The 25,422-nt window shown below is 38.9% G+C and overlaps 2 protein-coding genes across 2 annotated transcripts; one reads left to right on the plus strand and one right to left on the minus strand.

Moving 5' to 3' along the window:
- Positions 1–1,017: 1,017 nt before the first annotated feature.
- Positions 1,018–11,596, plus strand: LOC113529450 (tumor susceptibility gene 101 protein). Its single transcript, XM_026918639.3, has 10 exons — positions 1,018–1,411; positions 2,670–2,757; positions 3,278–3,343; positions 3,457–3,620; positions 4,993–5,119; positions 5,551–5,608; positions 5,760–5,854; positions 8,007–8,209; positions 9,450–9,689; positions 9,837–11,596. Exons 1-10 carry the CDS (start codon positions 1,370–1,372, stop codon positions 9,924–9,926), a joined length of 1,173 nt encoding a protein of 390 aa, XP_026774440.3. The 5' UTR covers positions 1,018–1,369; the 3' UTR covers positions 9,927–11,596.
- A 198-nt stretch (positions 11,597–11,794) lies between these two features.
- On the minus strand, positions 11,795–20,520 carry ldha (lactate dehydrogenase A4). The gene is made up of 8 exons (XM_026919190.3): positions 20,363–20,520; positions 17,679–17,810; positions 16,173–16,290; positions 15,888–16,061; positions 15,523–15,696; positions 15,240–15,357; positions 12,953–13,076; positions 11,795–12,841 (listed from the first exon to the last, which is right to left on the minus strand). The coding sequence occupies exons 2-8, from the start codon at positions 17,805–17,807 to the stop codon at positions 12,677–12,679; spliced, it is 1,002 nt and encodes a 333-aa protein (XP_026774991.1). The 5' UTR covers positions 17,808–17,810; positions 20,363–20,520; the 3' UTR covers positions 11,795–12,676.
- Positions 20,521–25,422: the final 4,902 nt, after the last annotated feature.

The following is a 25,422-nucleotide window of genomic DNA, read 5'->3' on the forward strand; positions in this document are numbered from 1 at the left end:
GATATGACATAAAGAAATCCTACCAGTGGCTAGAAAAGGCCAGCCTGAAGCACAGACGCTCTGATCATGGCAGCACAAGAACAGGCCCTAAGCAACAAATCCATAGAGGCAGGGGTCTATCACAGCTGACAGGACCCAAGATGAAAAGACGCCCCTGAAACAACGCAACATATAGTAGCAGGGTGCACTTTAAGATGCAGGCTGGAACAGCTTACACAGAGAGGCATAACCACGTGGCTGGGATAGTGTATAGAAACATCTGTGCCAAGTGTGGGTTACAAATTCCCAAGTCCCAATGGGACACACCATAGAAAGTGAGAACAGTAGAGCTAAGATCCTGTGGGACTTCAGTAGATGTGGCAATCCCAGCTAACAGTAACATCCGGAAAATGGAGCATGAAAAGGTCGAGAAGCGGTCCCAGTGGTAATAGAAGCATTAGGGGCTGTGACCCCCAAACTGGGAGAGTGGCTCCAGCAGATTCCAGGTACAGCATCTGAGGTCCTTGTCCAGAAGAGTGCAGTCCTAAGAACGACAAGAACAGCTAAGATACTGCGCAGAACCCTCAAACTCCCAGGCCTGGTACTTTTTGCACGGACTTTGCAATGTTCTCCCCAATCAGGGTTTTTCTCTGTGTACTCCGGTTTCCTCCCCCTGTCCAAAGACATGTGCTGTAGGCTGATTGGCATCTCTAAATTGTCCGAAGTGTGTGGATGGGTGTGTGAGTGTGTGTGTGCGGTAGTGCCCTGCGATGGACTGGCACCCTGTCCAGAGTGTCTGCTGCCTTGTGCCCCAAGTCCCCTAGGATAGACTCCAGGCTCCCTGACCCTATGTAGGATAAGTGATACAGAAAATGGATGGATGATTGGATGTGTGTGTATGTGTGTGTGTATATATATATATATATATATATATATATATATATATATATATATATATATATATATATATATATATATACATATATTTTTACCCCCTTATTTTGATTTGATGGAACTTTTAAAGTGCAAGGAAAAGACTTTTAGTTTGAAATGTAGGATACAGCGACAGGGCGGCTATCCATTTTGGCTAACTCAGTTGTTTTATTTACATTGCAATACGTCTATCTATATTGTCTCGGTGATTGTTATCAGTGACCAGAATATCTTAATTCTGAGTGTATGATGTATATTAGTGACCTCTTCGTCGTTTAGTGGTCTTATTGAGCACGGTTTTCTCGGTTTGACAGTTTCCTGGCCCTGGCTTGCATTAGCCGGGCCCGGGGCTGGTGCACGGAACTAGCCTGCTAGCTACAAAGCTGGTCAGTGTTACAGGTCTCCATATTCAGTTTATTTTTAAAGAAATACAAGAGCATTATTTGGGGTGTCAGTTATGGCGGTTGTAAACGAAGGAGCACTCAAAAAGATGCTGAAGGTAAGAAACTTTAGCTAGCTGTTGTATACAGTATGTTAGCTGTGTGTGAAGGATATTAAGGTTAAGCTGAATAAAACTAGCTAACGTTCCTGTAGGTTCACTTTAGTTAGATTAATAATTCTAGTAACTCTGTTCATAGAAAACTTTATAATGATTATAATCATTAGTTTTGAGTAATTAATGTAATTAATCTAATTAGCGGGGCATTCCAGTGCATAAGCTGGGTTCAGTTCATTTTCTCTATAATGTGTAGGTAAGTGGGTTTTTTCAGTCTGTATTTCTCCATGATATCACAGCAAAAAGAAAAAAGAATCATATTGTGATACATGAAGATATTTTCACAATATATGATATATGTCAGGAATTGTGCTGAGGTTTTGCTACCAGCATGCCAACAACTCACTGGAGCCATGTTGTACAAACCTACAGTATGTGCTATAGTGCTGTTGAATTCTCGATTCTGATTGGTCAGGAGCTGTTGATTCATTTTCTATAACAGCAGCTCTGACAATAGTGTTAGCTGTAAAACCAGTCACACGTTTATATTATAATACATTAGCATTATTATAGTAAAACTCACACAGGGACTTGTATGGAGGACACTCAACGTAAACCAGATTTTTAAAAATGTGTGTAATTGTCAATAGGGTGAAGTTCTTTTTAGAGTTTTTGGAAGGAGATGCCGTTTTATGACACAGGAAAGGCTTAAGGATGGAGGGCTTTGGGTTTCTCTGTAACACGACAATCTGCATGATTTGTCTGATTTACTTCAAGAGAAAGGGAAAAAAACGGCTGGTGATGGAACGACTGTTTATAGCTGCTATAACAAATGAAAAAAGGAACGAACCTGTTTCACAGATGTTCCACAACATGAAATGTAACTATAAATGGATAAAAAGTATTTATTGTGCTTTCATTAATTAAACGAATTGCAAATTGCTGTGGTATAAATGAAATAAATCACTTCGGGTTGTGTTACTGGAAAATAAACAAATTCAGTATTTTTTTAAAACTGCTGCTGTATTTAGTGAGGGATAAGGAGGCAAACATAATGAACAATACCAAAATAGATTTTAACATGCAGTCAGTTGCTTGTTAGCACTTCAGCTTTGCAGTTATGATACTCACAATAAGAGAAAAGTGCTTCATGACGTTAATATATCTTGATATATTGCAGATTGGGACCACATCAAGCTTCTCAATCTATTTACTCTGACTTATCGTTAATCAAAAATTATTCTGTTTATCTTTCATCCAGCAATACAAATATCGTGACCTGACGGTTCGTGAGATCACAAATGTTATCCTGCAATACAAAGACCTCAAACCTCTGATGGATTCTTATGGTAAGCCTTCTGTCTAATGTTGTTAACCTGTGGTTGTAGTAATGGTATTCCAAAGTTCTAGCACAATGTTTGCAGTACTCCAAATATATTTGATCAGCGAAGATATATTTGGGGGAACTGTATTAACCAATGCATTTGATGCTTATGTTGTGGACTAACGTTATGGACATTTCACAACATTAAATGTAACTATAAATGGATAAAAAGTTTGATGTAATATAAGAGGAATAAAACATTTTGGGATGTGTTGTTATAGGAAAATAATGAACTTTGGAGTGGTAAAAAAAACTCTGATTTATCTGGCTATGCCACACCACAACATGGCTGATTATTTTCCAATAACATCATGCCTTGTAGTGTTTTATTCCTTACTTAGCCTCCATAGCTCCATTGCAAGACCAAAGAAGTAAATGTCACACCTAAACTTGTCTTGTATTTGTCTTGTATGTAGGAAACTGTATACGTTAATTTTTTTTGTCAAACTTTATATGACTTGTTTTCTTCTATTTTTTCCCCATAGTTTTCAATGATGGATCAACAAGGGAGCTAATGAGTTTAACTGGGACAGTGCCAGTGAGCTACAGAGGTATAAACCACCCTGACAAACCCACCTTCCTAAACAAAAACATTTTTACTTCATTCACATTTTAAACAAACTCTCGATTCTCATTATTTTTTTCTACTCCCCTCTCTCTATAGGAAACGTATACAATATTCCTGTGTGTCTATGGCTGTTGGACACATACCCCTACAACCCGCCCATTTGTTTTGTAAAACCAACAAGCGCAATGATGATCAAGACTGGGAAACATATCGATGCTAATGGCAAGATCTACCTGCCATATCTGCACGAATGGAAGCATGTAAGACACCTGTGCACATTCACCAGTATCTGTTGATGTTTTTTTTACCCTTCTGCTTAATGCAGAACTGATTTAACTCCCAGCTCAGATCGAGAGAGGTGACTATAATATTTGTGGTAACACGTTTTTTTGGAGGGTACCTACATAAAGCCTTTATAACATTCTTAAGCTTGCATAAATATTTTATACAACAGTGCTGGAGAATTTATGAAGGGTTTATATCAAAACCCATGAGGTGACATTAGCGGTTTTATGTGACTTCGTCTGTACATGAAGGAGAGAAGAGGGAACAAGCCTCAGTTATAATTATGGGGTGACTGATCACGCTTGTTACCTTTTTATTTTTTATTCTTTTTATGCTTGTGATCATTTCTTGTAAGTTTTAGTTTGTGCTTCATATCAGTGTTATAAATGTAAGATTGATTGCCACTTTAGTTTGAGGGCTACAAATTCATTCATTTCACTGGTATATGTGTTTCATAAATAAGTGGTGTATTTAAATGGTGCTTCATAATAGTTTTAAATGCAGATGGACCACCAACAGTTCAGTTAAAGAGAATTAAATTTCATACTACTCCTATAAGTAGTAAATATAGTAAATATACCTCCCCAAATGGTAAGATGAGAAGTGGATACTTCATAGACAATTTTTCAATTTTTCATCAATCTGTTGTTTGTACAAAATCCACAGCTACAACAGACTCAAACAGTTGACTCATAATAGTGATTGAATGTTCTTCTTGCTCATGTTAGCTTTTATGTATTGACAAAGCACCCAACTTACTAAAAATATTTGCCATCTCACTGATTTTGACATAAGTTTTACATAAATACTCCATTATTGCTTTGTAAAATAATTATGTAGTGCGTATGAATGTGTTATGAAGGCCCGATGTACGTACCCTTCAATTAAAGTGTAAAGTGTAAATTTACTCCCATGAAATGGTAAGATAATAATAAAGTTTAGATAAAAAGATAAATGAAAATTTAGTCATTTGAGACATTTTTTAGGAGCTGAATGGAATAATTCATTATTGGTTAAATATTCTGTAGATAGGTAGCCAGGAATTGGGATAGTTTTAGTAAGATTTAGCCATTTATGATTCTTTTTAAACTGAACCACTAACCTTTATTTAGGACTTTCTCATAACTGGCCCTCTCATGGGTTCATAAGGTTCATATCCCATATCGACCTCATATTGTAATTCTGTAATTGGTCTAAAGCTATTGTAGTAAGCATTCTAAGATATCTGATAAATATGACTCCATGTTCTAATGTTACAACTAAAATTAGTTGAGATCAGTATATCCATCAAGGTGTGTGTGTGTGTGTGTGTGTGTGTGTGTGTGTGTGTGTGTGTGTTGACTCCAGCCTCAGTCTGACCTGTATGGCCTGATCCAAGTGATGATTGTTGTTTTTGGAGAAGAGCCTCCAGTGTTCTCTCGGCCTATGACTCAACCCGCCTACCAGGCTTTCCAGGCCACAGGACCCCCAAATCGTAAGACATTTCAATTTTAAAAAAAAAACCATGTACACACTCCGATACCTGTGTCTGATCAGCTTTGATGAAACTTGCTAAAAACATCTATAAAGGGGAAAATAGTGATTGATTTAAAGAGCTGTACCATGTGGAAGCATGCTGTGTATGAAAGCAGTGCTGTTAATTCTCCATTTTAAAAAGGTAATATTTTTGGATGATACTGTTCATCTACATAAAGGCCATGGCTTTATTATTAACATGGCTATTTTTATATTTTGAAGAGATTTTGTTTTAAACCTACTACTGACATAATTTTTCCATAACTGAGCTAAATCTGTGTCTCTGATAATATATTGTGTGTAATACCTGTCTTAGACTGCAGATGTCACTTACCACCACCAGTGATGTACTGCTGTGTCTAATATTTTCTCTCTTCCTCTCTTTTCCAGAGTCATACATGCCTGGCATGCCTGCTGTTTCAGCCTATGGGCCAAACCCAAATCCATGGTAATACATCTACAAAACCGCCATATACATGCAAATCATAAAAAATCGATTTATTTCTATTGGCGATGCCAGTCCTAATCTTCAAAAAAAAAAAAAAAATGCAGTGTGTATCTGTTTGGTAGTGTAATGTGAGTATCTTCCTCTGCTTTAGTGGCTACCCAGGATATTCTTACCCTGGAGGGAGTGCATATCCTGCCACAGGGGGTCCTGCACACTACCAGTCGCAGCCACCAGTCACCACTGTGGGTGAGTTATGGTTTCCCGAGGGATTTTGGGATTTGTAGTACATTAAATACAGTTAAAAATAACTGTCGAATCTATTAGGTACACCCCATATATGCTCCAACAGACAGAACTAGTATATATATACATTATAAAGTTTTCTACTTGTGCTTAAAAACCATCTGGGTAAACCATAAATACGAATACAGACCTAGACAGCTGGTGATGTCATTCTGTAAACAGTGACGTGAGGCTACTCAGAGACCATACTTTCCAAATGAATGTTGCTTATGGAGAAAAAAAAAAATGCAGATATAATGAAAATGCTAAGGTGCTGAGACATTTTATGTGTAAGTATCTATGAAAATGTTATCCATGAAAGCGTATTTCACTACTTCTAACGATTACGAGAGTAAATGATGTTATATTGAACATGTATGGTGTAGCATTACTTGGTAGTTCTTCAAGTTAGCTGGTTTGGATTGCCTTGTCCTTTTAGAGGGAAGGGTCACCTCAAATGAATGCAAAGTTCTTCTAACAGAGTTCTTCTAACACCTTTATCATATGATGAGACATTTCTATTCTGATGGGAGTGGTCTCTTCCAGGACCCAAAAAAGATGTAAATCTTATGCTATGGCCTTCACAGTTACCAGATCTCAATTCAGTTGAAGTCCAGTGGGAGATTTTGGAGTGACGTGTTAGATAGCACTCTCTCTAACACCATCATCAGAACACCAACTGAAGGAATATCTTTTTGTGTTCATCCATCCAGTACAGTTCGATAGACTTGTAGAAACTATGTCAAGCTGTTCTGTTTCTTGCGGTGGTCATTACTACTGCATTATATGCTTTTTTTTTTTGTCCATATATTTAAACATTGGCAGACAGCGTAAGGATGCAACATATGTGTATTTATTTACAAAGCTTTTTTTTTTTTTTTTTTTGCATTCCCTCTCTGGGAATCTGTTTATATAACTGCTCAGTGGCATAGTTTAGTAATTTGGTAAGAGGCTGTAATTTCCATTTCTTTTTTCTGTCCTTATTTTAGAAACCTTTAATTTCCTTTCTTCTTTATAGTTTGCTAATTTTACAAAGTGTACAGTGAGACGAGGGCATGATACCGTTATTAGTTGCGGCACAAAATTACATTCATGCCATTGACCTTTACCTGACCTCTGACCTTTTGTTTGGGTCTATACCTACTTATTGTGACCTCGCTGGAGCGCTCAGAAAGGTCGAGTCTGTAACTAGATTCGGTTGAAGCAAAGGTCAAAGTTCTGGGTGGATGTAGTTTGAAAGGGCTAGCATGTAGCCTCCTGGCCTCTGAGTGTCTATATTTAGAGAGTCTGGAGTGGCCTGAGAGCAGGATAAAGTTCCATGAAGAGCTTCCCAATGCAGCACTGATCTTAGCAGTGACATTCACAGCATGCTGACCAAAGGCATACAGCTTTTGGTTGAGTCCACTTGCAGTCTATTGCCATTATTCAGCAGTGTGCATGAGCAGGGTTTTAATCATAACAGTTCTCTAAAAGATTTACAATGGTGGCAGAAGTCATGTGTTTGTAAACCACGCACTTGTAAAGTCAGGTGATCAAATGTGATTGAAAGCATATTGTGTCCTGAACAGCCATTGACCTTAACTTAACCCTCAACCCTATAGAGATTACTCCATCTCCAACTTCCAGGGACTTAATTGCGTATGTAAGGCGTAAAACATTTCGGGACATGCTGTTATAGGAAAATAATTGAGGGTAACGTCTGTTATCACTCACAAGGTGTTTTCTATGTCCATTTATCTAATTTGGCTGAGGCTTTTTTTTCCAAAGCGACTTATGAAGACAGGATATAAATGAGCAGTTGAGGGGTTAGGGGCCTTGCTTGAGGGACCTAACAGTGGCAGCTTGGAAGTGCTGGGATTTGAACTCACAACCTTTCAGTCAACACCTTTTGACCAGACAGATTACAGAATTCAGCAGTGCCATGATACAATTTTGAGATTATATCTCAAAGTATCTTAGCCAAGCTGCCACTACTTGGCCCTTGAGCAAGGCCCTTAACCCTCAGCTGCTCAGTTGTATAAATGAGATAATTGTAAGTCGCTCTGGATAAGGGTGTCTGTCAAATGCCATAAATGTAAATGTAAATATCAGAATTTTTCTCTCCTTTTTTCTCCAGGTCCGAGTCGAGACGCCACCATTGGGGAGGACACGATCCGTGCCTCTCTCATCTCGGCAGTGAGTGATAAACTGCGCTGGAGGATGAAGGAGGAGATGGATCGGGCGCAGGCAGAGCTGGACGCACTTAAGCGCACTGAAGAGGATCTGAAGAAGGGCCATCAGAAGCTGGAGGAGATGGTGTCCAGGCTCGACCAGGAAGTGGTGAGAGTTTAGCTGCCACTGTCATGAATAGTTATTTCATAAAAAGTGTCAATCTGGGTGTTGCATGGATTAAATATCTTATAATGGTCATTTTTGAGAACTATGTATATGTGTTACAGTGGCATTTATACCTAGTGAATAGCTGCTAGGGTTTTGTCATTTTATGACCTAATATAGACCCCTTTGGTGTTTGTAAGCAAAACAAGATTTGTGCGTAACCTGGTAGCCTAGCAACCTGACGGTAGTTTGTTATAATCTGACTGAAAAATCTATCATGGATTTTATTTAGGAACCCGACTGACAATATCTAAAATGTTATCCTCTTATTATGTCAGGTAGTGCTATTCGGCTAAACTAACACTTTCTAGAAGATCCTTATGGCTTGGGCCCTGTCAGTGGCAAAATGATTCTAAGTTTTGGTTTACCCTGCGATGTCTGGACATATATACATATATCATTGAAACTCAAAGGTTTTATACTAGAGAGATGTTGAAGGCATATAAGCCTCTCAATGCTTTTATCTGTGTCATTTGTGCGCATGTTCAAGATGTAATGTTTTATCATTACAACATTAAGGACATCGTTGTTGCACTACAAAGCTGTGGTGCTGGTTGGGCCATAATATGACTTGTAAGCTTCTCCCAATTAGGACCAATTATCCCTCTAAATTGCCTATAACCACAATTGTCTTCTGTTGGCTTAAAAAGGTGTCCAATTCAACAGTATGAGGTTAAAAACAAATGTGTTTGTGTTTTCTGATTGCAACACCCAACAGGACAATGTGACATTTTAAAAAAAATTTATTCTGGCTTGATCTTGAAAATCACTGTAGCCTCCAGCTAAGTTTTTGCAGCCAGGAGGTGTAGCTCATGTTAAAGTGACGTGTCTCACTCAGGGGTCAATAGGACATCTTTAAGTGCCTAAGTAACACTATTTACAATAAACATTTTTTTAAAAAATGTTTTTATTGTTGTAATAACCAGCCCATTTCTATATATACAACCAAAGAGCTGTATGATTTAGCCATTTTTTTTATGATGATAAAAAAAAAAAGATGGAAAACTAACTGTTATTGGCATAGTGTACAAAAGTTGAGCTATGTTAGAGAGTATTTTTCCACTTTAAATTTCTACCTTTATTCAGAAAATGTCCATGACCTTTTTGTTAAGAAATTTTGTTTTTTTTTATGTGTATAGATCTTCATTTCTTATTCAGTGCTTGTGTGTGTGTGTGTTTTCAGGCTGAGGTGGACAGGAATATTGAGCTCTTAAAGAAGAAAGATGAAGAACTGACTGAGGCTCTGGAGAAAATGGAGAATCAGTCAGAGAACAACGATATCGATGACGTCATTGTTCCCACAGCACCGCTCTACAAGCAGATCTTGAACCTGTACGCAGAGGAGAACGCCATCGAAGACACCATCTTCTACCTCGGAGAGGCTCTGCGCCGAGGCGTCATTGATCTGGAGGTCTTTCTCAAGGTTGGCTCATGTTTCTCATTTGTGTTTGTTTTCTAAACTCTTACTACTGTTTATTTTGTTTTTTTTCCCCTTCATATTTATCCTTAAAGCATCTTGAGCTTTCTGGGTGTAACACTGAACTCTCTGTTATGTGTTTGTTTGCTCTAGCATGTCCGCCTGCTCTCCAGGAAACAGTTCCAGCTACGAGCGCTTATGCAAAAGGCTCGGAAGACTGCTGGACTCAGTGACCTCTACTGACCCCACTGCCAACTGAACTCCATTTCTTTTTCTGTCTGTATTCTGTTTCTTAAACATTTGTGTCACCCCCACTCCAATTTACGATACACTGGATAATCTGTTATACCGCCACGCTGTTGAACTCTCAAATTTGATTGGTCAGTAGGTGTTGATCAGTTTTCTACAGCAGCAGCTATGACAGTAGTGCTAGCCACAAGGCAAATCACAGGCTTATATTAATGCGCTCGTTCTAATATGTTATTATTTCTAAAGTAACAGTATGTTCACAGGGACTTATATGGCAGATGCTCCATATAATCTAAAGCTAATAATAAGCAGATTAAAAAACGTGGTGTTGGTTAACAGTGAAACATAATTGTTGATACAATGCAGTTTTCTGTAAAGAGACATTATTTAATATTTATGGAAGGAGTCACAGGTGTCAGCATGTTGTAACAGTCAATACGTTCTCCACCGTGGGAGAATCTTCAGGACAGAGGACTTTCTCGGTAACGTGACAAGCTGCATTATTAGCTTCAAGAGATAGTGAGGTACCGACTGTTTATAGCTGCTGTAACGTAAGGTTCAACAGGAAGTTGTTACATTAACATTAAATGTAACTATATATAGATAAAAATGGTGACTTTTTTAATTAATAATTTAATTGTTGGTAAATTGCTGTTGTATAAGAGGAATAAAACGCCTTCTTACGACCTGCTGTTATAGGAAAATAATCAGCTTCAGCTTTGCATCAGGCCACATCACACCACCCTGTGATTGCTTATTTTCCTATAACAACAAAACCATTGTATTAATAATTTTACTTAATAAACCCTTACTTGATAATCAGAAATTCAGTAATTAGGACAGATACACAATAACTGTTCAGCAAACTGGAGGCAAGACTACAGGTGGGGATTTCTCTTTCTTCATGCATATAGGAGAAAAAAAAAGGAAGTTATGTACATCTTTCAGTATCTTACGACTTCCTTTTATGTTTCTGTTCTGCCTTCTTGGTATTGATGTTGTTTTTAAGCTTTACGTAGCTTACTATAGGTCCTTTATCAGTTTCAATAGCAAAATCTGATGGGTCAGATTATGTTTAGTTTTTCACCAATAGGTGGTCACTCCAACATGTAGCCCAGTCAGTCGCTGCTGATGTCCTCCGCACTCCTTTTATTTTTATTCTGAGCCAAACATGATCACCTTTCAGGAAGGGCAGGAAGATTTGTAATTTGTTTTACTCCTGTGCTTCTGATGAAAGCCTGCTGTGTTCTGGTTCAGTCTTAGTGGTACAACTATCACTCACGTAGCTGTTAAAATTAAACAGACATTTCAAACATTAAAAAAGTACCCTTTACTGTCTAATTTGTTTGTGTGAATTTACATATGTATGTGTGAGTGAGCCTGTATGCCTGTGTTGTGTGTGTGAAAGAATTAGCTTTGGGATGAGAGCTAATTTTGTATTCCTTCAAATAGGTTCCAAAGGAATTAATAAGAAAATGTTGACAGCATAGTTCAAAAATCACTGTTTATTTATATGTATTTTGTTGGTTAACTAGATTTTCTTAATAGGAAGGGGTCTTTTTCTTATAGAGATCATCCAGTCATCTTATTTTTCCTTTTTGTTTTCAGATCTGTAGTCTTTAGTATTAACAGCTCAATAAAAGGAGGATGATTTGTTTAATGTCTGATGGTGTAGCAGTTTTATTTTTGGTGTAGTAGCGTCTTTCACCAACAATGCTTATTTGTTTTGAGTCTTAAATAGAATGGGGGTCTTTGGACACACAAAAGCAGGAGGGTGCTAAAAAGGAAATGTGTTTCCCCTTCTCAGGTCTAATGGTAAAAACCTCTCAGACTCTGACATACACAGAAGGAGGAGAAAAGCATATTTTGTACAGTTAAAACTTTATTTGGAAGTGAAAGGAGTTAGGAGTGAGATGCTAGGTAGCTATACCACACCATGTTCCACTTTTAGCCCCATGTCTGAGTAAAATGCCACTATGAACACCATTTTACAGAAGCCCATTTCAGTTCACAGGAACAAATATAAAAAATAATCTTTGCAAATGAGAAAATGTGCACATATCACAAGTAGGTGTGAATGTTGCACGAACAACCCATTTCAGACATACTTGAACTTTCACTGATTGTACTGCCAAAGTTAAAATGAGCCACAACATAATTTGAGTCTCCAGTATTTATTTCCACTGTTAGTTTACCACTGATCCCATAGTCTCATAACCTCATATTTTTACTTCAATAAAAATGTGCATCAGAGCACTTGATTGATTTTGTGTATGAAAATGCCTTAATACAGGTGCTGGCATTTCACTAAACATACAATGCAGTTTTGGATTGACAGGAAGTGCTCTTGTGGATTGTTTTGGGAAGAAAATGGGATGGAATGCCTGTTAAGCTCAGAATGCACACTTACACCATACAGAAACCCAAACTGGCCAGCCATCCTGCTCACAAATATATTACTTTCGAAAATCATACCATCAGGGATACAAAGGACAACATGAAGCATTAACACCCATGCACACAAACACTCACTTTCACAAAAGACCATAATAGATGACTCTCATTACTCATTTCATTTAAAACTACATTAAATATCTATCCTCCTCTAAAGTTATAGTGAGGAGTGTGTAGGTCTATGGGTCCGAGTTCTGCTTGGAGACATCGGATCAGCTCTAAAGGGTTGAGGACTGGATCAGGGAAAGTGTTAAACATGTTGGGGCATCACTTTTGAGTGGAGCTACAGTTCATAAGGTCAGCTCCTTCTGCACACCCCACAGGGTTTCGGCACTCTTTATCAGCTGCTTCTCCTCATCCTGTTTCAGGGTCATCTTCACCACGTCAGTCAGGCCGCTGCTGCCCAGGATGCAGGGCACGCTCAGGAAAACTTCCTCATTCACACCGTGCAGTCCCTGGAAATATGGCAGAGAGTTCATCTTCATGCTAACTCTGTCACAGCAATAGATCTTTGATAATGAGAATGTGTGTGACCAGAACAAACATAAGCAGTTGTCAGTTCTCACCTTGACCAGGGTGGACACTGGGTGGCATTTGCGTAGGTTCTTCAGGATGCTCTCACACAGATCAGCTACAGACATGCCGATAGCCCAGGATGTGTAGCCCTTCAGCTTGATGACCTCATATGCACTGGCCATGCAGACAAGAAAAAAAAATGATTTAGAGTCTGTGTTTAAAACATGCTTATGCAAGCGGTTCCCATGGCAACATGAACTTGTCCCAACTTGTCTCTCTTGCACAGCATATGGATATGTTTGATAGAGACTGTAAAGCACTTCTGAGAAACCATGAAGATGGCTTTGGACTGCAGTTGATATGAACAGTTTTGCTACGATGGCTTAGGACTACAATTGCTACGACAGCTTTAGAACTGTAGTTCAGTTATAGAAGGGAATTATTTATAATGGCAGTATCTGGTGTCACCCAGATGAGGATGGGTTCCCTTGACTCTGGTTCCTCTCACGGTTTCTTCATGTCATCTCAGGAAGTTTTTCCTTGCCACTGTTACCTCTGGCTTGCTCATTAGGGATACATTCATAAATTAAAATTTATATCCGGAATTTATATATTTTGGTAAAGCTGCTTTGTGACAATGTCCATTATTAAATGCGCTATACAAATAAAAATTGAACTGAATTGAACTGAATTCTGGAAGTCGCTCTGGATACGGTCAGCTGTCACATTCTGTCGGATTATCAGAGGGCGATTTAATGCGTTCACAATTCATTTCTCACTTGTGATTTTTTTTTTCCCCCAACACGATTCAGTTATTTTACCATTATTTTTTCCACACAATTTCACATGATCACATATTACTCACATAATCACATGTGAAATGCAAGTGATTTTTCTGTATGACATGTTCACCAGTGGCCAATTCAGTGATTCTGTGACTCATCTGCATTTGCTTTACTAATACACTCATATCAGCAGCAGTGAAAGGTGTACATGAATGGTGCATGTGATGGTGCATGTGAACTACTGACATGGGTGTAATGAACTCGAACTCGAATTCTATCATCCTTTTTCCCTAAAATTAAAACTAAATATCACTGAAGCACACATTGTACAAAGTACACAAAAGGACAGAACTGTATGTTTTGTGTTCTTTGGTTTGAACAAAAGGGTTACAATTTTTCTGTTTACTGTGTTTGGTATTATTGGGAGAAACAGTTGCCTTTAAGTATGTGCACAGAGGATAAGAAAAAAACAAACAAACATCTGACTATTGGAGAATTTCATGCTCTCCAAACACCCAGCCATAGCAGAAGATTTTTTACATGATTAATTTACATGATTTATTGTCATACTAATTTTTCATACTTACATTTCATTAAATATTATTCACAAGTTAAGTTCAGATGTGACATGCTCACTAGTGACCAGTTAGTAATTCTGCAACCAAAGACAGCTAAGTTCTGGCAGTGCCAATTTTTTAAACCAGTATCTCAGAATGTGATCATTGCAATAATGTGTCTAAAAAGTCATCGGTAATAGAATGTCTTCACCTTGTGCCATTGTAGCACTACTAACGGAGAATCATGATGGTATTATCTGCCTTGCAGCACATGAACATGGCTGATATTACATAACCTGGCACAGAAACTCACTAAGAATTTACTGGTATCACCTGGTATATAGTGACACACAACTAACTGCTATCACACCTTTCAGAGCAGCTTAATAAAAAAAAAAAAAAAAAAGAAAGGTATCCGAACCAGATCAAAGAGCAGGTATAAACATCAGCTCCTACTTTATCTTGCATCATGCGATAGCCTAACCTCTAAACTACTAAATCAGTCAAGATCCCTTTCGCTATCTGGTCTCAAAGTTCTAACATGCACTTGGCAAGTGCTAGTCACACCTTCACATAATCAGTGATCAGAGTGGGGAAGAATTTGGAAAACCTGCATTTCAGCTGTGAGTTCACTTTTGCCTTTCCAAAGACACACGTGGAGTGAAAAAATCAGGAAGAACAGGGAGGAGCAGGGTCAAAGCTCGTTACAGAGAGCAGTACTGGCTATTAAGAGCTTTATAAGCTAAGAGAGGGAAGTTTCAGGCATGCACCTTCTCTGAAACTTCTGTTATTGCTTAAGTTCATTGCTTTCATCATGTTACAAATGGTTCTTTAACTGTTCATGTAACAGTAAGTTCTGTTACATACTAAACTAAATTCTGTAATTTCTAAAAGGAGGGAATCCTCAGTTCTACACATTGTTATTCTCAAAATACTGCCATATTTATGGCATTTCAGTTAAGTGAAGGACATTTAATTAAGTATGCACTTCTCACCTGTCGACCACCATTTTGTGGACATTCTTCCAATCATCCTTGTCCTTGTCTGTACCCATGTCTGGGTTGAGGCCCTGCAAGGAAACACCAGCTACATTCACGCCACTCCATACAGGCACTGCAAAAGATGCAAAAGAGACAATATAACTCAGATATATTCAGAAATGTCGGGTGTAAATGAGCTAGCAGGGCTAACCCTCCTGTATTTCAAGGATTAAAAAAAAACATTGCCTATCTGCCTATAAGTGTGTGCAAAGAGAGTGAGAAAGATTTTAAATCTCACCGCTGGAGTCTCCATGCTCTCCAATCACCCAGCCGTGGCAGCTAGACGGGTGCAGACCCAGTTTCTCACCCATCAGGAAGCGGAACCGAGCAGAGTCCAGGTTGGTGCCGCTACCAATCACACGGTTCCTGGGAAGGCCACTCAGCTTCCATGCCACATAGGTCAGGATATCAACTAAAAAGAAAATCTCAGTGAGGTTAAACAATTAAAAAAAGATTGGAAATACAAAGTTAGAAATATATTCAAGGATGGCAGGCTGTAGTCATGGCTTTAAGTATAATTTAATCTGCTAGCGTATTGTAATAGATCTGCTCTCATTTGCAGATGGAGGTGAATAGGAGCTGTGCTGGAAAACGAGTGCTAACCTGGGTTGGACACCACCAGGATGATACAGTTGGGGCTGTACTTCACAATATTAGGAATGATAAACTTAAAGATGTTGACATTCCTCTGCACCAGGTTCAGCCTGCTCTCTCCCTCCTGCTGGCGAGCCCCAGCGGTCACCACCACGACCTTCGAGTTGGCAGTCACGCTGTAGTCTGGAACACACAGAATACACTCTTTACTTTATTTGGCCAGGCATATTTTATAGCATTCATTTAATTAACATTAGCATTCAATTCAACAGTTCAATGTAAATCCTCTCTCACCTTTGTCAGCCACGATTTTATGAGTCTTGAGGAAGAGACTGCCATGCTGCAGGTCCATAGCCTCTCCCTTCAGCTTGTCCTCTATCACATCAACCAGGGCCAGCTCATCAGTAATGTCCTGCACAAAATTACAGCACATGCTTCAGGCCTTCAGCAAAGCTCAGGTATACTGTGTGTCCTGGTTCAGTATTATTCATGTCTGGCTGAGAGAACTTGTTTCATTCATTTAAATATTTCTTGTACAATATAAGCTATACAGTAATGTATACCAGAACATACTGGGTTTACAAAGACTGGATAATGAAACTCCATATTTTCCAGTTAATAGAAAATGAATCATTGCATGTGCAACTGTGGGTGGGGAAATTATGTGGGTGCTCTTATCTAAGCTATCTGGCTAAGCTGTTATCTAAATGATAGACCTTAACAAAAGGCTGTCTAGGCTGGGCTACAAAGTCACTACTGTGCACGTGAACACCAGATGTACTGACTGAAGAGCAGGACAGTTTATTGAGTTATATCTAAATACTACATAGTGTTAAATGTAACAGGAGTGGTTGGTGGAGCATGGCTTAATGCCAGCTTCTTTCTGCTCCCATAAGTATTCACAGAGCTGGAATGTCTCTGGACCATCTGTCAGACTCGATTCATTCAACAGGAATCAAAATGACCACGACCACATACCAGGCATCTACTCAGTTCTAAAACATGAGTATAACACTGCGTTTTGTACCTTCCAATGAGAAGATTCATAAAATATCTTCACATTATGAAATATCAGTTCCTTAAATCCTTACTTTAACTATCTGTTGTGAAAACGTTCATTGCAAAAGTTTTCATACCCCTGCTTTGTAATGAAGAACCAACATGTGATTAGAGTTTTAGATTTACACTCTCACTCATCTTCAGTAAGTACTTAGCCTGGTCAAGATTGCGGTGGATCCGAGAACGCTAAGCGTGAAGTACGCGTGCACACACACACACACACACACACACACACACACACAAACGGGGGTGGGGGGGATTTAGAATTGCCAATTCACCTACTGGCATGTTTTTGGGAGGTGGGAGGAAACCAGATAAGGAAATCCACATGGACAAAGGGAGAAACTCCACACAGTAATGGCCAATAGTCCTTGTTAAGATGCCAATAGTGAAATGATTCAAATGATATGTCTGAATATAAAATGTATATTACTTGTATCCCACTTGCCTACAGTTAACGTAATTCAAATTAATGATCTACAGCATAGATATATGCATAAATTTACTCACTAATAAAGGTAACTGTTGATTTTGAAATAGGATTGTAATTAGAAAACTCCATTACTTGAAAATATCACATTTTGTTTTGTAGATAAAATGCAATATCTAAATACTTTTTTTTTTTCCAGAGATCAAAGGGGATGTAAACTTTGGCATGAAATACATGTTACAAAATGTTACATTTGCATTTGACATACAGTCTCCATAACTGTACAAGCATAGTAGTTGTGTCTCTCTCACCTTGAGCAGGATGCTGATGGCAGCGGCCATGCCCACCATGCCAACACCAACCACAGTCACCTTGTTGGTGCAGCCCACTGGCTGCTCGGTGCTCACGTGGGCAATCAGCTTCTCCTTTGTGGATGCCATTTTCTGTAGAAGGACAGCTCATATCAGAATGCTGTGCAGTTTGTCATTTAATCTGAATATATTAGTCATTGTATAAATGATATTTTAGCCATTACTCAATATATTATTTTAGCTGGGGTCAGTTTAAATGTTACATATCCCTTCCAGTTCATTATGAACACAAAAACGTGTATAATATAAGATAACTGTCTCCAGCACAATGATTACAAGCAACACTTTAGCTCTGACTGTGTCTTTGCTGGTATTACTGGATGTCCTATTTTTACTTGCTTCTTATGAGGAGGCACTAGAGAAGGTTAAGCACAGGGGATTGACATTTCAGCAGCTCTTACAGCGTTGTATAGAGGAAGGCACATGGATAATTGGGTTTTGAAGGATAAATACTTAATCATTCCCCTGAAACAAAGCCAATTAACCATCTTCATGTATCACACAAAATATTTAAAGCATGTGGCAGGGGTGGATCAGCAGTTAGGACTCTAGTTAGGACTGCTGATCAGATGTTTGTGAGTTAGAATTCTGGTACTGCCAAGCTGTCATTGTAACCCACATCTGCTCGACCTGACTGTAATTTACTTTGGATGAAATATGAATATATGCAAAATAAAGCATGGGATTCCAACTCTACCATAACACTTGTCCTAAAAGCTAAGAACCCCTTGTGTTAGATTCATGGATGTATTACCATCCCAGGGCCCACTGGAAATGTGGCCAGGAACGCTTGATGAGCATAATTCACAAGTGAATGACTAGCCCATTACACGGTCACAGACATGACACAAAAAACATGAGCCAAGGAATGTAAAGACAAAGATAAAGTTAATATTATTGTAAATGTTATTGGTGTGCAGATCTGAATTTGTAACCAACCCAACCAGTCATTTAACGGGAGCCACACATGGATACATGGAGCTACACATACATGGATGTAATAAACGTGCCATACATGGATGTAATAAACGTTTATGCCTAAACCCACACAAAAGAAAACTTAAAAAGGAAAGAGAAGCCAAGCACATTCATTTCCCTAATGGGTTGCATCAACTACAATGGGCCGAAGAAGACTCAATGTGCTGTCACTGCTGGCGCTGGAGTCTGAGCTTGTTAAAGAGCAGGACAGTGACGATTGAATGGATCAATCTGCGATGTGAAAAACAATAAGGAAGCCAGTCACCTAAGCTAAGACTACCTACTGTGCACCACAGGGACTACTTAAATGCTGTAATATAATAATGTATGTGTTTTAGTTTGCTGGGTTGGGTTTTGGGGCAGGGTCGCCACGGCTCCATGCATTGGTTCGTGTATAGTGGGGTGCTCATGTTCCTGTCCAACTTTACTAATCCATCCCTGGACTGTTGTAACATTTTCCCTGCAATCTAAGAGTGTAGCTATACTTCCCAGACCACTAGTGGTTCCCACTTTGAGAATAATGATTTCAAATCACTGTTTATTAAAAAAATGAGAATGGATGTATAATTATAGAAGCAATAGACTTTACACCACAGAATTATTTTAACAGCCTGTCTGACTGGTTAAATGCTAGTATGATCCTCCTCTGTCATAAAATCAGCCTTATTCATAGCCATGACAGAGGAGGGGCGGGGCTTGTGTAATACTCATGACATCCGGACAATTGACAGCAGTAACCTCTTTTTCCTGCTTTCGTCTCGTGAATCTAAGCAAACACACAGTAATAATGTGTTAGCAAAGTCAGTATGGTGAGGAGATGACGTGTTCAGTCCATAGAGTAAGGATTAGAGGTTTGGGTATTGAATAACCCAGGAAAAAATGACTACATGGACCAAGCTTCATTGCTTGATGGCGCGTGCGGGAAGCTGCAGATGTCCATGCGCAGAGAGGAAGTCGGCACGTACGCGTCTGACTCACAGCAGAGAGAGGGCTAGAGCCATGCACTGCTGTTCCACAGGAAGAAGATTACACAAGCTGGAGCTTAAACTACACACTGCATGTGGACATGCTACAAAAACAACCTATTGGTGCTTGTAAGGTTTATTTGGAAGCACTGAACAGGTGATGTTCGTGCATAAATTATAAAATAACTGATCTGATTTCAACAAGTTGTCATTCTGTGTAGAATGACATTGCAACACGGCAGACCGGATATGGGGCGTCTGCACTGAAGCAGAACTGATAAGGCTTGGTTACAGTGTTGCTTTTATTAGACTACTCCTTCTTATCCTGATCTAACCTTTCCCTATGCAAAAAAAAAAAAAAGAAAATTACCAGGAATATATGCAACGATTCATTTTTTTAACCCCAATAATCACAAGCATCATTATAAGCAACAGGGGGCGTGGCTAACCCAATGCACAAGTATAAATAGCCTACAAGCGGTTTACATAGTCTTTCATCGGATCTATCCTTTGTGATTGAGAAAAGTGAAAAGCATACATATTAAAGAGAAAAAAACAAACAAATGAATACATCTGAGTGATGTGCATGCACCCAGTTTTTAAAATACCATTACAATTCGACGTCTTGTAATGTCTCCTATTTAAAAATAATAATTTAACATACCACCCATTGACTCTTACCTCCCTGTAGGATGTATTTAGGTTAAAGCTGAGCTGATGTGATGTCAGGAACAGAGCTGATCCGCAGCGGTGGCGCGTTCGAGGGGGCGGCGCTTTATAAACTGCGGAACTAGCTCATGCGGTGCATATTAATGAGAGGGGCGTGGCCGCGTGCGTCGTGGTGAAAGTCACGTCCCTTGAAGAAAACGTCACAGTGGTTGCAGACATGCGTGTGCGTTTTTACTCACGCACACTGCGTGAGTAACAGACTCGGGCGGTTAGCTTTATAGGAAACAACTGTTGTGGTGGGAAATGAGCACCTACAGGTTTCCCCTTTTAAACAGGCTACTGTGGCATGTAGGTTTTTCTGTTAACTCCAGTAGCTGACAACTCATTTAATCATATTTCACTTTTTCCCCCTCTGTGGGGAAAAAAGGTTCAACAGTGTTTTACTGTAGATGTCTGTACATGCCTTCCTTCATCTGAAGGCATGCATGAATGAAAGTCTGTTTGCCTTTAGGTCTGTTAATAAATGAGATTTCCTTGTGTTACAGCTGTCTCTGAGTTATCACCCTACATTACTGTCTGGAATTCACAAAATACTCACAGCCTTGCATGGTACAAAATGTCATCTTCTTAACAGTGTGGCATCTATGAGGAAGAAGCTGCACCTGGAAGCACCTTAGAAACAATACACTTGCTCTTTTTTTTTTTTTTGGCAAAGTCACAGTGACAGCACAAACACAGGCTTGGCATTTAGCCAAAGAACTGCCTAAAGGTGTAGTCTTTTCAGGGGAAAGCAGCTAATCTAGCTCCAAGTTGTAAGAAGTCACCAGATGATGTCATGAACTAATTTGCATAGTCAATGAATCATCAGCCTGTTCACACCTGGCATTAAACATGTGTCCTGCGTCCAACATTGGATCACAAGTGGACAGCGCTAAGTACAGGTGTGAACGGGGTCAAATGCATCTCGAAGACCCTTTGTGATCTGATAAGTCAAACCACATTTGGAGGTGGTCTGAGAAGCATACGGCCACATCACATTTGTAGTGTGTACATGAACGCTTCTCTGTGCGTCTCTAGCCTTGCCCTAGCACGCAACAGAGACAAAACGAGCTGCGTTTCATAGCTTCATTTGTTATCTCATCTCTTATTCATTTATAAGTTTTGTTAGCAGACCACACGATTAAAACATTTGAAGCAATCTGTACAGGTACATGAGCTATGATTTATGGGACATTTCCACCTAAAAAATAAATACAGCAGAATAGTGACGTAATAAATATGAGTGACAGCCTTTGTCCAGCTGAAAGGATATATGAAATCTGATCACAAGGGGTCACTGCAGATGCATTCATAAAGCCAGGTGTGAATGAATAATGAAGTAAGCTTTTCTGACGCAAAATCAAACCGACATTTTACATATTCACAAAATACTTTCAAATAATTCCTATCAAGAACACAGACAAAAAGAAGCAGTTCTAGCAAGTACTTGGGGCATAAACAGGAAGAAAATCGTTTTTCGAAGGAATAATTAGCTTTTTATTACATATATTTTTTTAATTACATAAGAGTGTCTGTCAAATAATTAAATGTAAATATAAGACAAACAGTGGGTGGGACAAAAAGTGTTAATCTGTCATTCAATCAGTCAATCAGAACAACTTCAACACAGTAGAGGTTTGCGTAGAGCAAGCAACATCATCAGGGTCTCCTCCCATCCCAGTCACAAACTGTTCAACCTCCTTCCATCCAGGAGGAGATACAGGAACATTCGCACCAGAACCAGCCATGACCATTATCTTCCTGAACTCTACACTACACCGTTAAGCCACTGATGGTTTATTGCCTGTAATCATCCTGCAGCTCTATTCTATACTGTATATTATGTATTTTCTCTGTATAATTGTAGATTCATAGTATATATCCTAGGTTATCTTTATATATCTGCATATTATCTGTATATACCTTGTATATTATCCATGGATAATCTGGGTACTGTATATACACAGTGTACATACGTATCTCTTACATATATTTATGACGAATACTTGCATATATTATATATATATTTTTTACACCTATTAGAGTTTTTCTATTATGACATAGTGTAATTTACCATTCATACTGTTATCAACTTAACAGCTGCTGCACATATTCACTGCCCATAGCCTTGTTATTTATTTATTTACTGTATATATATTACATATTCAACCTGCACTTTATTAACTTTATTAACTTGCACAGTGCTACTATTTGCACTTGTGGTAGATGATAAAGTGTATTTTCGTTGCTGAGTATCTTTGCTGTGCAAAGACAATAAAGTTCTATCTATCTATCAATCTATCTATCTATCTATCTATCTATTGGCTGAGAACAGTGGTGACCAGCGGGTTGATCACTGGGGACATTGGCTCATGCAAGTGTAACTCAGTCAGGCTTTATACACAGGAGGTGAGTCGACTATACCTGTCTCTCAACTCCAGGTTTCTCTGTTTGATGCTGAGATCAGGTTACTCTTGTATGGAGTTTCCATTCTCCTGATGTCCATGTGGGTTTTCTACAGGTTCTCTGGTTTCCTGTTACCTCCCAAAAACATGCCAGTAAGTGGATTAGCTACACTAAAATTGACTAAAGTTGTGAATGAGTATGTGAATGCGTACATGTGCATGGAGCCTGACCAGGATAAAGTGCTGACAGTAGTTAAATGAAAGAATACACTTATCTGGTGTTAGATTTGGTATTATTAGATTAGATTTGTGCAAATTTAAGCGTGTATAAGTACTAGTACAACAAAGTAGTAGTAAAGTGTAAAGTAATATATGTGTATTAATAAAAGTGTAAATAAATAAATAGAATGTCAGTGTGTTTGTATATATATATATATATATATATATATATATATATATATATATATATAGAGAGAGAGAGAGAGAGAGAGAGAGAGAGAGAGAGAGAGAGATGAGGTGGGAAAGAGGGAGAAGGGAAACATAGCGATTAGTGGCACCATCTAGTTTTGTATAGGACAAGGTTGCATTTGCAAAATATCTGAATTATTCCTGTCTACAGAATGAATGGCCACATTAAAATGACATTTTCCTGGTTGCTCTATGGCTCCCAATATTTAGTGTATTTGGTTCTAATTCTTACAACACTACTACAATGATTTAGTCTAAATTAGTCTAAAGTCTAAATTAACTGCATAGTATTAATGGTCTTCTCAGAGATATGATTTGATGACAGACTTGGTGAAAATCAGGCTTGGAAGTCTTATTTCAAAGTTATTTCAAAGTAAATTTATGGCATTGCATAATACAGGAAATAACGCACTGAGTTTGGTCTGGTGAAATTGCTAGAGCTTCAAATCTCGCCCAATCTTGCCCAATCTTACTAGACTTGGAAGTTTTTTGTTTTTTTTAAACCACTGGTTGCCTCTTTAGCCCATTGCATGCACTGGCTTACCAGCCTGAAAATATCCTACTGATAGTTTACACTGCCGCCTGGCCAACTTGCTAGCTGGACGACAGGAGTGCTATTTTGATAGCATTATTGTTACAAAGTGAGTACTTGAAGAATCCGACTCCACCATGGATTCTGGACGAGGTCTGGGGGATCATCAGCCTTATTCATTATTCCCAGGCTGCCATCATGTTCCTACCCCACAGAATTCCCAGTAAGTGTAGAAACCGAATAATAAGCTCTCATAGGACTGGAATGAAGCTCTGCTTCTTCTGCTTCTTCATGCCCAAATAGCCACCAATAGCGCAACAGCTCAACAATAAGACACCAAAACTCTTTTGGTGAGTAGCAATTCACCAAAGGTATTCAGAGTAGCAATTAGCCCAGCAGTGGGGCAACTGTGAAGGCACATGGGCTCTTGTGTTTGGAATCATCAAGGCTACTGTACAGTGCAAAAGGGTTTGAGGTTTGTGCTTATTAAAGATCATAACAAATCACTTCCAATCCACTGAATCCACTAAACAACTGTTATGTGACATCATTGATATCAGTGTAATACAGGGATGAACTGAATAATTTAAAGCAAAATCATTGTGTTTGAAAATTTTGAGTAAGTTTGTTCGCTTCTGACAGAAGTACCAAAAAGAAAAAACTGCTGTTCAGGCTAAATGAGTAATTAATTTAGCTTCTGATTCCCAAGAAATAGAAATACAGGCTAGCTTATTTTTTGCTTTGTCTCCCTAGGGTGGGTGGGTATTCCTGTTCAAAGTCTTGCCCTTTATCTCTGTTGTGGAGACAATTCACCAGGTGGGTGTAGGCTGTAGTTGGCTTCTTCAGAGCAAAGGGCATGAAAATACTTCCCCACCTTCACAACTGGCTACTTGGTAACAAAAAGACAGTTCCATGCTGTTTTCCTGACTGTGAATGGAGAGAAGGTCAGTGATAGCCCCACTGTCCTCTGCACATGTATGAAATGTTCTCAGCCTCCTTTTTCCTGCATCAGACTCAGCAACTGCATTCATTAGGGGTAACACCAACCTCAACAGTTCTTCCCATGGCCTTATTGTTTCTTTGTTGGTTCCACATGTGGCTGCATGGCTTACATCTAGACCCAGTAAAACATAAACACAAACATAATGGTGAGATATCCATACATGACAGCCCTCTTTTACTGTTCACCCAAGTCTTTCCTCCTACCTGGTTTGCCCCTAAGGGTCGTGATGAATCCAGAACATATCTTGGGAATTCCAAACAAACAATAACCTGAGGATCAAACCAGGGATCCTGGAGCTGTGAGGCACCAACACTACCCACTGCACCACCATGCCTTGCTATATGATTGTAGTAATACATAGTACATAAACTCTTTCAGCTGGTGATTACTGGCTGGTTGGTACCCAGGTGTACTATAGGTGAGTTACATGTGGTGCCATTTTGTCCTGCCACAATTGACTGGCTGTCAAAAAAATAAATAAAAATAAAAAGGAAATTCTATTGAGTAGTAGACATTTGAGTTATCAAACAAAAAATAAGCTCTTGTTAAAAACAAAATTATTTCATCCCCACTATTTACCCACAAAAAGCTGGAAGCACTCTGCAGTGTGGTGCGATGCTGCCAT

Source organism: Pangasianodon hypophthalmus, chromosome 9 (genome assembly GCF_027358585.1).
Source record: "Pangasianodon hypophthalmus isolate fPanHyp1 chromosome 9, fPanHyp1.pri, whole genome shotgun sequence".
Classification (NCBI taxonomy): Eukaryota; Metazoa; Chordata; class Actinopteri; order Siluriformes; family Pangasiidae; genus Pangasianodon; species Pangasianodon hypophthalmus.